The sequence below is a fragment of the Solea solea genome, chromosome 15, assembly GCF_958295425.1.
Source record: "Solea solea chromosome 15, fSolSol10.1, whole genome shotgun sequence".
Classification (NCBI taxonomy): domain Eukaryota; kingdom Metazoa; phylum Chordata; class Actinopteri; order Pleuronectiformes; family Soleidae; genus Solea; species Solea solea.
In genome coordinates, this window is record NC_081148.1 from 8,111,946 (window position 1) to 8,129,865 (window position 17,920).

Genomic DNA, 17,920 nt, shown 5'->3' on the forward strand with positions numbered 1-17,920 from the left:
CGTTCTTTTTTCAGTACATATATCTGCATTATGTTAGTAGATTATTGTAGTTTTACACCACTATTTTATACTGTGATGAAAAGTGCAAATGTACTGTCTTTAACCTTAACAGCTCCCCAGCTCCCTGTCAGACGTCCATTGCGCATGCTCAGTGCGCATTGGAAGCCATGTTGGAGATACAGTGGAGTCGGGCTGGGATTTTCTGACGCCGTATGTTTTTCTTAAAATATCTGATTTCGTACTTTGTCGGGGTTCGTCTACCGTGCGCGATCGGCGCCGTAATCGGCAGTGGAAATGATGAACTCCAGTGTCGACCTGTCGCGGCGGAATCCGCAGGAGGATTTCGAGCGGATCCAAAGGATAGGAAGCGGCACATACGGAGATGTGTACAAGGTAAAACTGCAGTTTTGGGAAGCAGCCATGGGGTTCCATTATCGGACACAGTGGAGGGGGTGTAAGACATTCGTTGTTGATATACGGTGTTTCTCTGTAGCCCAGTTGAAAAGTTATGATTTTGCCATTACCAGCTACTTTCTAAAGTACGCGTGCTTTTCTTCGTGTTGGTGTTTCCTGGTGCAGTATGCAATCTGCTACTCACGCACCCAGTTAGTTCCATTGTCGGACACATTATTGGGGCTGTGCTTTGCTGATGTTTTTGTGCCTGTTGTTGTTGTTGTTGTTGTTTTGGCCTTTTCCATTCGACTGTTATGGACATCCACAATTACTTTACAAACATGGTTTTTCGTAGTTGTAATGAAAGAGAAGTGAGGAAATAATAAGTAGCCACAGCTAATGCTAACATTTAGTGTAGCCCCCATTCTGAACTCGGACGCATAACGTTACCTAAAATTTATTTTTGGCGAAAATACCTGTTAGTTATTATGAAAGCTATGTATTTTTAGTATCGTGTAATGCCTGTGTTGAATAGTTGTGGTTTATATGTATCAGTATAATAGGCGTGTAGCCTGTAGTCCGACAACGGACGCAGTTAACCTGATAGCATTAGGGAGCTAACGAGGCTTTTAGCCTAGTCGTGGGGACATATTATGACAACATGACAACAGGCAGTGATTTGTATCTTGTACGAAAACACAAAGTGAAGCAGGGGCAGCATGTTCGGTTTTGACTGTGATACTGTTAAATGCAGAAGCTGCTGGTGTGTTTGTTAAAACTGAGCTGACAGACGGAGAGACATGACAGCTGCACTGCCTGGAAATCCAGTTTGGCTAAACGCTCAAAGGGCTGAGCAAGCAACAACAACAACCATAATCTCGACCCCTCCTATGATTCATATTAACATTTAAGCAAAATGCAGGACTAAGGACGTATTAATTACTTGAAACTTGAACCAATTTCTTTGTAGACTGCGTGATAATTGTCGCGTTAAAACAGTTGTTTTTGGTCACACTCACACACTTGAGCAGGGCCCCTGTTGGATCCAAACGGGAGGGCAGTTGTTTCTGATTAATCTGGCTGGTTTTTGCCATTTTAACGATAAGCCCCATGGCCAATATCTATTTTACAAGTCCTCCAAATACTCCTTATTTATGTTAGTGTATACTTTTTGCACTAAACCAATTTTCTTTTATGTTTGATACACTTTTTATTTAAAGTATATTAATGCACTGCAGTGCAGACACAAAATGCAGATTGAAGACATGCCTTAAATGTTTTATGTATTAGTTATGTCATATTTTATCAGATAGAGGACAAAGAGAATTTTTTTTTTTAAACTAGAGCAATTAAACAACAAGAAGAAAAAGACTTGGAGAGTGTGAACAGCTGCCATTAGTGCCACTAAACTACAAGAGCATCATTCTCATCAACATTGGTGAAGGAATTTGTAGTTTAAAAGCAATAGGGGCTCACAGTGGTGAACTGGCCAAGGTCACCAATTCAGATCGTGGTTCAACCGAGGGCCTTTCAGTGTCGTGTTTGCCTGTTCCCCCTGTGTGTGTTGGGTTTTCTCGGGGTACTCCGGCTTCCTCCCACACTCCAAAAACATGTTGATCTGAATATACACTCTACAGTGATCGTTGGAGTGAGTTTGAGAGTGAATGGTTGTTCATCTCTGTATTTTGTGATGGACTGGTGACCTGTCCACGGTGTACTTTACCTTTTGTCCTGTCAGCTGGGATTGACTCCAGCAACCCTCATTTGAACGATAAAGTGGTAGTAAATGAATGAATGAAAGCAATAGGACAGAAAGATTTTCAATAATTAATACTTTTTCAGATGTTTTTGTATGCTACAGATCCAGATGTTGAACTGGAATACAACCAAACTGCTCATTGGCCTAGATGTATATGAGGTTAAATTTTTAGCAGAACAATTAATAATTTGTCTAATAATAATAATAACCACAACCTAGACCCCCTGAAACTTTCATCGAACTTCAGAAACATACCTCTAAGTATGGAAAATACATTGTTAGAGAATTATTAAAATAGATTTTTTTTCTGGATCACTGTGGCAATGTCTTATCCATGTTATCTAGAGGATTGGCACATTAGGTCTTTCTGCATATCAGTCAGGTTTATGCAAGTTAAACATCGCAGTTGGCTGTGTATGTGCGTTTGTATAGCAGTGACTCCGTTGTAGAATCTTATTTCACAGTGTGTGGATTCATTAAATGCTTAAATTGCACTTGATGATTGTTCAGTTAATCTCCAGACTCTTTGTGGTAATTACAGGAATATGAATGATCCTAAAGATTCACAGGTGAGGCAGATTTAGAGTTTTCTTTTAAGTCATAGCTGCCTTTAATTCCGAAAGTCCTCTCCATACCCGGGCCATTATTTATTTTTTCCCACTTTGTATCCCTCCATGTTGTAGCTAATGTTGCTTTTTTCTTATTGAAGTTCAGTATCTTGCTTAGTTGCAGACTGAAAGCTTGCAGTTGATTCATGTGTGTTCATATAAATATTGTCTGTTTTTGTACATACTATTCAACAAAAACATAATAATATAAATATGTTGTAATTTCTTGCCTACACCAGATGTTTTTACTGATACAAGCTGTGATACAGTGTGTAACTGATGCTTCAGTGCATAGTAAACAACAGAAGTTTTGCAGAAGGACACTTGGGGGTCTCAAACCTGAAACCTCTGGATTTAAGGATGTGCTGCAGCACCAGCATGCTTTGTAAACCTCAGTGACGCCTATATTTGGTTCTACCGCTGTGTGAAAATCTGTGGCTTGGACAGGAATGTTTGAGCAGGAAACAAAGTGTGAACTCTGCAAGCTTGTTTTCTCCTGTGTTTGTAGGCCTGTCTCTCTCTGTGAGTTTGTGTGAGTTAAAAAACAGACGGTGGAGGATTGGCTGGTGGCATGACAGGCCTCCTGGCCACAGGATCACAGGTTTGATTCTCTGAAAAGAGGCTGTTTGTAGAGCTACTGATATTTGATGCAGGCCAACAGCACTGTACGCTGTTCTTTGATGAAATATTTATTAATTACCTCAGGAATGTATCCTACGCAGGGAGTAAAATACCGTAAGAGAATTTAGGTCATTCAGTAGTGCCAAACTCCCACTTTCAAACCTAATGAAATTCTCTGGCAGGATGAGCATTAATATTGTGCAATATATATTGTGTTCGTTGTTTGACAGAAAATGACACTAAAATTAACATTTTTACAAGCTGTAGTAGAATTGAAAAAAGTGGATTGTTGAGTTTCATGTACAAGTAATTAATTCATTTTTGGGTTTGTATCTCTTTGCGGCTCCTTTTATCATAATGAACAAGAACAGATGCCCTTGTTTCACAGCAACAGGTGACGAGACAATTTCTCCATTTCTGGATCCCTCTGCCTATACTGTCACTTGTTTTATTGCATTTATTTAGGTGTATTGGACAGCTAACTGCCCTGTGATTGGTCAAAGCCTGCTGTAATCAACAAGTCTCATTGTGAGACTTTAAACAGAGGCAGAGGAGGACCAGAAGTGACATTCTCTCTCAGATCATTTGATCTTCATTATATTTTGATAAATAATGCTGAAAACCCCAGGCAACTGTAGATTATAATCCTTATAATCTGCTGGCATCCAAGTGCAACAAGCTGCTTTGTTGGATGGGAAGTAGCCGGTGGCACAATGGACCATAATACCAAACTTGACCATTGCACCATTGTAGTCAGTGATGCCAGTATTGCTTTATCTCTGACACATCATAGTGATTTCTTGTCTTAATACATATTTCACCTGCTTCTATCCTTTCGCAGCTTGCCTGTAACACAATAACAGTGAACTGCACACAAAGTGCTTATGTTTAACCATATGCCCTGTGTGTGTCTGTGAGATGTTTTTTTTTTTTTTTTAAACAAATTAAATCAAACTGTCTGGAGAGGAGAAATATCAGACAATGACGAGTCGAGATTTCATTCTAGAAAATGCCAGGTCACCGGCTGATGGCAAATATACTGTTTGTATTGATTTGTCACTTTCGGTGGGCAGCGTAGGAAAGCAGCAGTGGCCTTTTCTTTGTCATTAGAGGCTGTTTCAAAGAGGCACCAGTAAACACCAGTATCAGATTCTGATATATAGCCTTGAAAACCTGCTCAAGTGGTGCTGCAGACACTGTAATAGCTACAATCTATATCAGATTCTATTTTAATTTTAACAGTCATCAGGCTTGTTTAGATATTACTTTCCAAATGCCTGCTCCTGAATGTTGTGGTCCGGTTGCCGGAAAGCCAGTGTGGCTGTAAAATGGATCACAGCACCCCCACTCCCATGTGACCTAAATCTTGAGGAGAGGAGAGTTTTGCAGTCAAAATAGCTAGCAACTATTCTTGCTAAGAGCTTCCTCTGATGGTTTTCTTGTTCTTGTAGACTTCAACTTGACCGCCACTGTTCCTGTCAGTTGACCTTTCTTACTTAGAGTACACAGTACAGGAAGTGTTACCTGATATTTTCCTATTTATCTTCCACTCACATAATAATAGAGTAACAGGAATTTTGTCAGTACCTCCACTTGTGTTTTTCAAAATAGGATGTTTGGTTTGTTTTGTCAAGGTGATTGTGCTTGTGGCTTTGTATCAAGGCAGCAGAGGAAGAAAACGGCCCTCAGAGGGGATCAAAATAAAAAAAATAAATCGATTTCCATGTCCTCTTCTAGAACTTCTGGCATGTGGGTATTTTTTGGATTTTAACGAAAAGGCAAACCAATTCTCAGTCTCCCTGTGACTTCACTGTTTTGTTTCAGTCAGTTTATCACAATACAGAATTATGCAATTAAGACAGTAAATTTGGTTGAAATATTTGTTCTGAAGTTTAATAGGTGGTTTTCCCCTGAGTTTGACTGGAAATGAGAATGAATCACTAGGCATACTTCATTTTAAAATCCTTTTAAACAGTCACTCAGTAATAATGTGTGCAATTTAAGACTAATAATTGTAACAGTATTCAATGCGGTGATGGTAATGAGGTGATTTTTTTTTCTGGCAAGGCCCCCGTGTGTGTGTGTGTGTGTGTGTGTGTGGGGCACAGCTGGGCAGCCATGGTACAGGAATGCAGGAATCCTAACTTCCTCGTTTGTGTGTGTGTTCATGCTCTATTGTTTCCCACCCCTCCTTCAGAGGAAGGCAGCAGAGCTGAGCAGCACAACACACATGCATATCCTACACCAGATGATTCTAACGTCATATGTATAGACACACATGCACAGATGGCTGTGGAGTTGCACAGAAAGCTGCTGGCCCACAATCATCCTGTTTTCCTGTTCTTCCCCTTGTTTGCTGACTGAGGTTGACACATGCAGACCTCAGCCTGCAGTCACAAAAGCTCTGAAGCAAAGACCCCGAGATCGGAAATTTGGTCCCCTTCCTGGCTCTCAGGTTTGTGTTTGCCAAGTACAATTAATATTCTGAGCAGAGATTTGTCTCTGTGCCACTGTTGGAGTGATGAAATCAGGTGATGAAATAATCAGAAGGTATTTTACATTAAAAAATAAATAAATTGCAGGAACGTTTGTCTGTTATGCGCATATCTTTCAAATCGATGGTCCGATTTATTTCAAACTTGACAGGTGTCTTGCTACAGGCACGAGTAAGTGCTGTGTCTAGTTTGGCGTTGTAATAAGTAATGCAAAATGTATATCGGTAAAAGAAGCACACATTGGCTTTCGCCGCTCTACTGTAGCCACTCCCCCTCTCACTCACACAGCACTGTGGGCTACCTGAGAGGATAAGCGGGCCTTTTGGCAGAATTAAGTCCACGGGTAAAAAGTTAAGCGAGTGCAAGATGTGTGGGTGATTATTATGTCCGACCTCCACAATAAAGACTCCCACAATGCAGTGTGTCTGCATGAAAATGAGTCAGCGGATTTTGCTAAATGTGGTTTGCTTGCATTACAATGAATCAGTGGATTTTGGAAACAACCTGCCAACAAACACAGGTATGCAGTGGCTATTCAAAACTATGTAAAACCTGATGTGCAATAAACTGACACTTCGAATAGCCCAGCCTACTTTGGACGGTCTTTAGACTTTGAATAAACAAACGACAATTCCGACCGCAAGGTCCCAAAAATAAATGAATTGTCATGCCACCATGTAGTTCAATTTTGCATATTTATGGTATGCCATTATGTCAGTATCAGTATGCCACTGAACTTTTGCTGTGTAATAGTAACAGTGACCACTCAAACACACCAAACCAACAATTACTAAAGTCACACACAAAAACAGATTTTGCACGGGCACTGCACTATATTAACACAAACACACAAATTCCCCCTCAGTCTGTTTTCAGATAGTTTACAAATAATCTTACATTGTCTCTGCCCAACAGAAGCAGAATACTAACATCAACGACAACAACTACAAAATCACCAAAGGTTACAAACTGCACTTTTGAGATATAGTACTCTCAGGCAACATGATATGAGATTTAGTTTGTGTTTTTTTCCTGACTTTAAAGCAGCAAATACTTTCATCTTAAACTTGTCATTATAATGTTAAAACTGATTGCACAGCATCGCAGTGTTAGAACAGCCTTGCTTTTTCATTATGTTATTCTCGACCACTCTTGATGGAAAAATGTAGACTCTATTTACCAGCTGCTGGGTTTTTTCTCTTTGTGCTTAGTTTTTAAAGCAAAACCCTGCTGTTTTAACACGTTTTCATACGAAGCATTAGTGTTGATCAAGCACAATTTTTGCTTTCCAGTGCAGCTTTAAAAATCTTCAATTTGCCTCTACAGTCTACATACTTCACCTCCGTTATCTCCAATTTGGTGTTGATAACTTTCTTTGAACTGGTGTTGTGCCACAATAACCACTCTCCTGCATTAAAAATACTCCTGTCATTTAAGCTGTGCGCAACAGGGTTGCTTTTGGCTGTGCTGCTTATTATGGCACAACACAAGTTCTTAGGAAAAATACTTGGATCCTTACAGTCTTCTAATGCTGGATCTTTTTGACACTTTTTAAAATCACAGCCTAATTTAGAATACTGACATGACCATTCAAAGCATTTACTGTGAAGCAATGACTAGGCCACTGTGGTTCACTTTATTTTGAGCCAAGGTGTGTCCAGGTATCAAGAGTATACTTGAACCATGTCAAAGTTCGTTAGAGGATTATGTAAAGTATCTTGTATCGACAGGTTTCTTACATGTTTAACATTTAACGAAATGAATGGCAAGGAGCTGTTTTGCAAAGTGTCTGCTGTGTAGTCAGTGAATGGTATGAATGACTGTTACCTGCATGGTGTTTCAACACAAAATAAATAATGGTGTGACAGGTAAAGAAGTATATGGGCCTTCCTCCCCACAGACACATGCATATTTACACTACTACTTTGGTGCTGTTAACCTGGAAAGTTTTCACTCAGCAGGTTTATTGTGAATTATAGGAGCTGCTACTGTCCGTCACCAGGCTCTGATTCATCGTCTTAAATGTGGGCCTTTCCATATTTAAAACATTTAGTGTGGCATTACGCTGAGAAAAACACAAAGCAACACTAAAACTGCATAGTTAAAATTTTAGCATTCAGGTGTTTTGTAATAGCAAAGATTGCTGATATAATGGGCTGTGGAGCAGTTAATTCACCATTTAAGCACCACTGAATCTTGATCTTACACAATTGTTGTACTAATTATATCTATTTTATCATTCCCTCTTATTTCCTAGGAGGGAATGATAAAATTAGTGCTAAAAGAAGACAGATTTCATTGAGTAACTTATCTGAGGTGTTGCACAACACGCAGCAAGAGATAAATGGGGACTAATTGTCAATTGTGAGTAAGGGGCGCTTTTACTATGGGCAAAAAATTGTTTAAGTCATTAATTGTTGGTTATAGATTTTATCAATGGACACGAAACAACTCTTATTTTGTTTAAACTAAGACTTAACTAAACGATAGTGTAGAAACATTGAGCTCTGGGTAAACATTCCGGTACATTGTGCAGCTTACGAGCAAGAGCAACAGTTTCAAAAACTTAGGCCCCCTATACACCTGGCATTAGGACGTGTTTTTCTGTGATCAGATAGTGCTTCACCACATGCAATTTACACCTGGTATTAACATGCGTTTCCGGTGTCCACATTAAGATCCGAGTGCTATCTGATCATGGTCTTCCCCCGTTAAGTCACCTCCCCCTCTGTCGCTGCCATATCAAGAACAACAACGTTCGCCGCACGTGAAGCTGCACTTTTGTATGAACTCCTCTTTCATCATATATTATGATGTAGGAAATGTACATGTAGTAAAAGTAATTGCAAGAAGTAAATCCAAAAAAAAGTAAGAAGCTTCTTGTGGCGCAGTGCTCCTCCTTATCTCAAAGGTCAGAGAAGCATGTTTGTGACTGGAATGTCACTTGTATAAAACCTTATATCTCTTGGAAAAATCTCCTCAAAAGAAGAGAATAACTAACTACCGTACTGTTGTAGTTATCGCCTCAGGCCAGGCCTTAACACCCAGACTTGTTCCAGTGCAGCAGTTCAGTGACTTTTTTAGCAGAAGGATCTGCTCATTCTGCACCACTTTGTGAACTTGTCTGTTCAGATAAGGGTTTGAAAATGTGAATACTGAGTAATGAATGATGAGAAATTACGATGGAAGGATTAGCACGTTTTCAAAGTTGACATGGTTACGGTTACATGTGAAAATTTGTTCTGTTCCCGTACATCAAATAAGTGAATAAAAATGCTGTATCTTTTGTCTGAAGTTGAGTTTTGTGGCTTGAGGTGGCTGAACTATATGAATAAATAGCTTTTTAAACAACACAGTTGTATTACCTTCCATTCCATGGATTCTGTTCCTGTTGTTGTATTTAAGTCGGTTGCACTGTGCAACTTCATTCCTAGATTACGCTAAATTCCTCACACTGGTTCTTTCCTGTTATGGTGGTGTTGTGGTAAATGCCACATCACGCTTTGAGAAGAATGGAAGGCAGATGGCAAAACCTCCGGGAGGCATGTGGGAGGAATGCAATGTTTTAAATGTAAAATGCGTAGCTTTTTTTGCAAGTGCAAATGACAATCCATGTCATTTGCACGTGCAAAAAAAGCTACGCATCCCACCTTTTATTATAAATCGAGGGAGACGGTGCCCTATTTTTCCTGGAAAGGGGATCCAGGCTCAATCCCCTGTTCCTCAGCTAATTGTAACAATATATTAAATCATAAAAGACAACAGTTATAGTGAGTACAATAATAGCTCATGTAATGAGGTCCCTGCTGATTCCCATCACATTAGATTAAGTTGGTGAAGCTTTGAACATGAACCTGTGACATGAGGTGACTTATCTTGGCTAAGAAGATTACTATATGAACATGACCTCTGACCTAATGTAAATTAGACCATCGGACAAACCTGGCTGGCCTGCCTGGAGTTCGCTGCTGCCACACTGTATTAACTGAAGCTGCTGTAAAATGAACAATAATCCACTTAAGACAAACTGGAAAGCGAGCATTTATTCAATTATTTGAATACATGCAGTCTAGTGCAAGCTGAGCAGGATGATTTGCACGGTGATCTGCTTCTGCTTAGGTTTGTTTTTCATGCTCGTAAAGAGTGAAATGCCACACCGATGCTCCACTGAGCTGACCATATGCTGACTATGACACACACACACAAACACTCAGCCTAACAGAGGTGTTAATGATGGATGTGATCTAAGTTTCTCCATTACTGTGCAGTAGAAGGCCACATCAAGCCACTGCTGATCCGCCAGAACAGGACATAGAGACAACTCCTTTGAGGGAGAATGTGTATTTCTGTTCCCCCCATTGAAGTTGCAACAGACAACATGCACGTCCCTATTGGGTTCCACTTTGGTAGCTGTCTTAAATGTGGTGTTAAAAGTGTTTGATAATGTTTCATGCAAGCACTTTTCCTAAGAAGTGGTGTTGTGGTGTCATAATAATCACCCCTGTGTAAAAAAACAGGTTAGATACCAAGAAGTGTTTTGAATACAAGATAATGCTCCTTTGTGCTGTAAATGGAGCTGTTTTTCTATCGCCAGTACACTGCAATCAGTTTTAACATCACTATTGATGTAAGTTGTCTATTCCAGCTTTAATTACACAGATTTGTATTATGCCATTAAGCCTAGATGGATTTTTGAGTACACACATTCTGCGTCTCTCTCTTGTTGTTGTGAACGTTTTTCATTATTATCTCGTGTCTCTTCATAGTCATAATGAACCTCTGTGTCCTTGTGTTGTGAGTTTCTGTTTGCGGTTTTATGCCTCTTTGGGGTTGTTGTCAGTGGTTTGACTAACAGTTACTCCAAAAAGAGCCTCTGGACCAGAGCTCTACAATTTCCAGACCCCTGACTGTTGTGTTTGAATTTAGCAGAAATTGTTTGTTCAAATAAACCCTTTTATTTATGACAGTGTCTCACCTAAATCACATGTTTGAATCTTTAAAGTTTCAGAGCTAAGTATCAAAACCCAGCTTTGTTGGTACGCACATGATTGATTTCCATAAAAGTGTAAACTGCATCATGATTTCCTTCCTCACCTTAACCATCCAGTCATGTAACTGTCGGGGACTCAGACATGTCATTCATTTGCATGTTTCAGTTGTCAGGTTAGGAGTTCTCAACAAGAATTAATACAGTTTATACTTTTTTTCTTAATATTAACATGTAACTAATTCATATATTTCTATTAAGTCTGGTTGAGAATCAGAATCAGAAACAGGTTTATTCCCATGTATGCTTGAATCGATACAGGGAATTTGCTGCGGTGAAATTGGTGCCAAAAATACAATAAAAAGAAAAATATAAATTGCACACTATATTAAACTAAATTAAAAGAAGATGGGATGAATGAGAAATATTGGGTAATCAATCATTGGGTACACCTTTGCTGTCATTAATTTAGTTTGTCAGTTAAGAGCTCAAGAAGCTTTATATGAACCACACTGGTTAACATACAAGTTAAATACATGTGTCTGACAATTGGGGAGGCAGAGTAATTTGGCTCTTTAGGTTCTGTTAAGCACACATGATTGATTTCCATAAAAGTATTAGAGCTGCAACTTACGATTTTTTTCATAATCGATTAATCTGTCGATTATTTTCCTCGATTAATCGATGAATCGTCTGGTCCATAAAATATCAGAAAACCATAAAATGATGGAAATGATGACGTTCTCAAATGTCTTGTTTTGTCCACAAACCAAAATGATTCACTTTTAATGATTTATTTGTTATCCAGAGCAAAGAAATGAAGAAAATACTCACATTTAAGAAGCTTAAACAATCTGAATTTGTGTTTTAATCATGAAGAAAGCTTCAAACCGATTACTCGATTATCGAAATAGTTGTCGATTAATTTAGTAATCGATTAATAATCGATTAATCATTTCAGCTCTAAAAAGTATAAACTGTGCATCAATGCAATCCAAATGCAAAATGTACCTAGTGGCACAGTCAGTGGTTTGATACCTGGCTCCTCTAGTCCTGGAGCCAGCGAATGTCCTCGGGCAAGACTCTGAGGCTTCATCCTGTTATAATTTTTAAATCAGCTTTGCTCCAGATAAGCCTCACCCACACTACAGTGGCATTTTAAGATGGCCTAAAACTGAGCACTTCAAGAAAGTTGTGTACTTGTTTGAAACCTCCTGGGCTGCATTTTAGTCTGGACAAGCAAAAACCGAGGCCTTTTGGAAACAGTGACAAGGTCACCTTCAGTCGCTTTCTGGTTGGTAGACCATAGATAATTTGAAGTAGTACCCCTTAAGATTCAGCAATAGTTGCTCCGAAGGTCCTTGAAGATGCAAGCCTACATGAGGGAGACTCCTCTTTCTGCAGAGAGCACCTGCTGTTTTGGTGGAGAGACATGGGGTGCGCCAAGTACCCACAACTCTCTGTAAGCTGGCTCTTAAATATCATCTGTGCAATGAGTAATGTTGTAATTAAAAAGAGAGACACACTCAAACCCGATCAGGTTGACAGACTTTACCTTAACGTTACTTTGAAGTAACATTATTACATTTTAGTTAAAAGTTGTCGGAGCTTCTTCCAATTGTCACTTATTTCCCGTTTGGGGAGTGTTTATTCTATCCTACTCTACTGAGTGCTTTAAAGTAACAATTACTACAATTGTTAATAAAGTACCGAAAAGTATTGGGGCAGTGGGGGGAATTTGAATTCAACCCAGTGCAGCTACAACTTTTGGAGCCCTTGCACATGATGCTCAATCTGCAATGACGTATTTTGTTGGGTGCACACTCTTAAACCAGACACTCTACAGCAAGTTCGAACCATGCTTTTGTCATATACTAAATGGCATAGTTCACTCAGTCAGTCACTCACTCACTCAGTCAGTCACTCACAACAACAACAACAACAACCAGTCAGTCAAGTTGAGTTAGACTGTGTGTTAACACTAGCAAAAGCACTGAGCTCTGTGAGTCATCTCTGTTCTCTCTGCTGACTGAAGAAACAGTCTGTGCTCTCCACTCTGCCTCACTTATCATCGTCTTTTATCTGTGTCTCTTTGTCTCTCCCGACTCTCACCACAGCTTTGTTTTGCAGTGGGTCGTCATGTGTCGTTCCTCCTCTGCCTCTGCTCTTCACTTGATTTTCCTCTTGTTGTTCTTGCAAATCCAAAATCTGTTTTGTGTTTTTTTTTTAATGTGGCTGTCCTTGAATTCTTATTGTTATTTTGGTGTCCAGTTCTCATTGCTGTTGTGTTTCTGCTGTAGTGGAACATCATAGATTACTTAATGTTGTGTCATTATAGTGGTGGATTTCTTTATATAAATAGGATTTATTCCTATTTATAAAAAACTTAAATTTAATTCACAGTATTGTCATTTATATGTTGAATTTAGGATATTGAAGAGAATTAAAAAGGTCATAGGTGCCAGGACTGGGGTAAATATGGTGGTGAAACAGGACCAGGATAAAGGCAGTTTTAGTCATTTGTTCCATCGAGTCTAAAGATGTTATGGGAAGAGCTATTGCCTCATGGACAGGACACGTTTATCGCAGGCTGTCAATGGTGATGAAGCCATTTCCTCTATAAAGCAAATGTATATTAATTCAATTGAAACACCCTTTTCCCTCCCGTCATCTCTCTCTTCACTCAGACACACTCTGGCATATCATTGGCCTTGAGGTGTGCAATCATGCTTCCTTTAAAATAAACATGTACTACACTAAATTGGTGATGTTACAGTGAGTTGCCACTTGACAAAAACTGTGCGTGGCCTGATGACATCCTATAATGATGTAGTAAAACCTGACCCAGGTTTCCCTGTACCACTGCAATGTTTTCATTCTTCACTTAGACCTATAAAAACGGCAACAGAAGTGCAACTCTGATTGATGTTCTACCTTAAAGTAGCACCATTAACATTGTTTCCACTCTCTCTCTGTCTCCTTTCTCCATCCTCCAGGCTCGTAATGTAAACACAGGAGAGCTGGCTGCTATCAAAGTCATCAAACTGGAACCGGGTAAGTTATCTCATCTCTCTGTCCTTTTCCTTATCGCTCCCTTTTTTTCCGCTGTGTTTTATTCTCAGTCATTCCGCCAGCCTTTTTTTTCCTTCCCCTTTCCCACAGATGTCCTCTTCCATCTTTTTTTTCCTTTTAGCCTCTTTCCTTAGTTAGGCTATTTTTCTTATACCCCTTCTCAACCCTCGTCTCTGTTCGCTCTCACCCTGTACTGATGAATCATTTCCCTGCCATTGGTGTCCCCATGAATGATTTTCCCTTTTTCTCCTTGGCTCATTTCCACATTTGGTCCATCGTTCAAATTTTAAAAAAGAAAAATGTGCTGATTCCACCTCAGCTGCTCTCCATCTTTCGATATATTTTACGAGTCAGCTCCTCTATCAGTTAGCCTGACACAAGCACACACACACAGCCTCTGCTCCATGAGCATATAGACTTCTTCTCTGTTCTTCTTTGCCTTGTAAATTAGTATTATCAAGTGTTCAATACCAGATTATGTCTATGATAATGCTGTTTTTTTGTCCGTCCTCCCGTTTTCTATTCAGGTGAGGACTTTGCTGTCATCCAGCAGGAGATCATAATGATGAAGGACTGTAAGCACTCCAACATTGTCGCCTACTTTGGCAGTTATCTCCGGTGAGTGTGTGTGTGTGTGTGTGCATACATACTTTCATACATGTAATTATGTTTTTTATCAGAGTATGTTATGGATATGAAATCATATATATCCAGTGTGTGTTTGTCAGAGGGAGAGGAGCTGCTGTATGTGAGAGAATTAAGTTGTGTGAGATGTTTGTTTGCATGAAAGTACAGTATATGATACTGACAGAGTCTTATGTGTATGTGTCCGTCCATGCATATGCACAGGAGAGATACGTTATGGATCAGTATGGAGTACTGTGGAGGAGGCTCTCTGCAGGACATCTACCATGGTAAGAAGACACACTCGAGTGCAGCCCCAGCTAACGTTAGCAGCGAGGACATTAGCAAAGCTCTTCGCCAAACTTAACTGGAGGATGAAGTATGAAGTCTGTGACCGACAGGCTACTTTATAGACCCTTTCAAGAGCTATGTCACAGAAATGTGTGCACGCAGTTTGGGGTCAGAAAACACACTCGGCTTGGAACTAGTAGAAGTAGCAGTACTAGTACAAGTTAGTACAAGTAGAAGTGGAACTAGTCGGCAGGGTTCTAGGCTCTAAATGGCTGCATCTGTTCAAGTTTGTTAAAACAATAAATGACTTTATAAACCCCTTTTTCTTATATGTCAATCTTTTGATCTGCCGTAATAATGAATTTAAATGAAAATACATCAAGTCAAGGGCTTTTCTCATCAATGTTTAGGTGAGATTAAGAAAGAGATTAATTAGATTAATTAATTACAGATCATAATTAATTAATCTCTTCTTTTTTCTTTTTTAATCGCTTGACAGCACCAATTTATTTTAACCCATCGATCTTTCTCATTTTCTCTCTCTCTCTTCATCTCCTTGCATCACTCCTCCAGTCACTGGGCCTTTGTCAGAGTCACAGATTGCCTACATGTCGCGGGAGACCCTGCAGGTACGTTTTGTTTTTTCATTCATGTAGATTTTTGGTTAATAAACGGAGAGAATAAACGGAGCATAGCCTTCTGCTTAACAGGAACTGCTTCATTTTACTAAAGCTATTCCTTCACTAAATGAATGAATAGCTGTGAGAGTTTCCACTTGCTATAAATTAAATGAATGACTTAATTGAGCAAATTAAGAAAGTAGAATTTAATGTGTTATGGTCCAAAGATTAAACTGTGCTCAATTACAAAAATTGAATTATGATCAAACATAAATTGGAAGCAAACAAATACTGAGACTCTAATGGATTTAAGCACTAAAGCTGCATTTAATTAGAGAGGAAACTCTGTTAAGTGTTAGCATTGTGAACTGCAGCCAGTCATTTTATCACTGACACTGATGATCAGTCTGTGCTGAAAACTGCTAAGACAAAAAAAAAAGTTTTTGTTATATTTTAATTCTGATTTATTTTTCTGTTTTATTATTTTCATTATCTCTGTAACTTTTTATTCTGCTGCAGTATGACATCAGTCAATGTGTGATTCTGTTTCCAGGGTTTATACTATCTACACAATAAAGGCAAAATGCACAGAGACATCAAGGTGAGTTTTCTACTGTTACATATGATAATGTGTGTGTTAATTCATCATGGGTTACTATAATCCTAGTGCCTTCACAAAAATAAAATCCTTATGTTAATATAGAGATATGGCTGATGATAAATTATTATTGATTAATTTGCTCTGGTGAATCTGTTAAATCTGTAAAAATGTGCTTGATCCCAAATGAGTCAGTGTGATTTCTTGTTTCTTGATGTATGGGCTGTTTGTTCTTGACAGGGAGCCAACATCCTCCTGACAGACAACGGCTATGTTAAACTAGGTGAGAGCAACATGCAGTTTACTTCTGCTTCAAAAGACTGGATCTGAATAGCCTCATTTATTCACTTGGTCTCCTTTTCTCTGTCTTCTCTGTCCCCATTGTGAAATAACGTCTCTTCGATTTATTTCTCACATTCTTAATTCTGTCACTCTTTCCCCTCTGTTTTTTTTTTTTTAACTCAATTTCACTCGTCTGTTGTGTTCTCTTCTCCCCCGTTTCCCTGTCTTCTCCCTTTTTCTCTCCTTAGCTGACTTTGGCGTATCGGCCCAGATCACAGCAACTCTGGCCAAGAGGAAGTCATTCATTGGAACTCCTTACTGGTGAGTTTTGCTTGTTATTTCTTTGTCATTTAACTCAAAACTACATGTCAATGTGAATGCAGGTTTAGTAAATCTCTATCTTCAGTGGTAGGGGGAAAGTGTGAATTAATCAACTTTGTAAAGTTAATCGACTATTAATTGACAACTCTTTGGCAAATTTGTTTGAGTGGGTTCTTTTTATCAAAATTAAAAAAAGTTCTCTGATTTCTCTGGTTGAATATTTTCAGGTTTCTTTGCTCCCTCAAGACAGTTAACTGAATACCATCGGTTTGTGATTTGAGGGCATTGTCATTTTCGGGTTTAGAAAACACCAATTGACATTTTAGATAATTTTCTGCATTTCTGGAAGAAATTAAGATCTTAAGAAGGGTCTTATGTAACATGGCTAGGGGGTAAAGCAATTTGCGTTTCTCGTGAGACCTCCTGATTCCGAGGACTCGGGTCGGTGGCCCTGACCTTTCGAGGCTGGTTTTCTGCTAACAGCGTAATAATAGACTTGGAGGCTGTTAAATTAGGTTAAAAATCCTGCCTAGTTCCACTTTAACAAACCAGGGGTAAATAGCATTTTTAAGCCCCAGAGGGATTCGCACAGAAACGGTGTCATGGAGAAGTCAGCAAGCGGTACTTGCATATTAGGTCACGGTGAGAACCCTGTGTGCTGCTGCAGGGAAATACTGTTAAAAGATCTAAATTTACTTGTGTAGCTATTTTTATTAACCTGATTTTACAGTGTAAGAATGAGCACACATGTTATTCCCATTTTGTCCCCCTTTTGATTTTGTTGTAGTTTCCTCCTCTCACACTCTTTCTCTCTCTCCCCCTCTATAGGATGGCTCCTGAGGTAGCTGCAGTGGAGAGGAAAGGAGGCTACAACCAGCTGTGTGACATATGGGCTGTGGGCATAACTGCAATAGAGTTGGCTGAACTACAGCCACCCATGTTTGACTTGCACCCAATGAGGTACAGAATCACGTGTGACTTTTTGTCGATTCCCCCAGAAACCATTAGATTTTTCATGAATCTAATATAGATATTTTGAGTGTCTTCCTTAATTTTGTCTGTACTTCACTTTTATCTCCCACTGCCCCATGTTTTTCAGGCACAGGCATTTGCTTTAAAGTGCATGTAATGTCTAACAACAGTTCAGAATGTTTTAGGTGTGTCTAAAATATAACTTGATGACCCATCAGAGTTAGCATAACCAATCGTCAAACACTGTAACGATATAAAAACCGTCTGCTGGGGTGAC

At 39.2% G+C, this 17,920-nt stretch overlaps 1 protein-coding gene across 11 annotated transcripts in view; it reads left to right on the forward strand.

Annotated features, from left to right (window-relative positions):
* The first annotated feature begins 170 nt into the window (after positions 1–170).
* Positions 171–17,920, forward strand: part of LOC131473535 (mitogen-activated protein kinase kinase kinase kinase 3-like) — a 42,302-nt gene continuing 24,552 nt past the window's right edge. For all 11 annotated transcript variants that reach the window (XM_058650782.1, XM_058650783.1, XM_058650790.1 and 8 more), the window contains exons 1-9: positions 171–393; positions 13,860–13,917; positions 14,463–14,553; positions 14,785–14,849; positions 15,424–15,479; positions 16,024–16,071; positions 16,309–16,351; positions 16,599–16,671; positions 17,500–17,631. In XM_058650782.1, the coding sequence (XP_058506765.1) occupies positions 295–393; positions 13,860–13,917; positions 14,463–14,553; positions 14,785–14,849; positions 15,424–15,479; positions 16,024–16,071; positions 16,309–16,351; positions 16,599–16,671; positions 17,500–17,631 (665 nt within the window). In that variant the 5' untranslated portion in view covers positions 171–294. The remainder of the gene's footprint in view (positions 394–13,859; positions 13,918–14,462; positions 14,554–14,784; positions 14,850–15,423; positions 15,480–16,023; positions 16,072–16,308; positions 16,352–16,598; positions 16,672–17,499; positions 17,632–17,920) is intronic.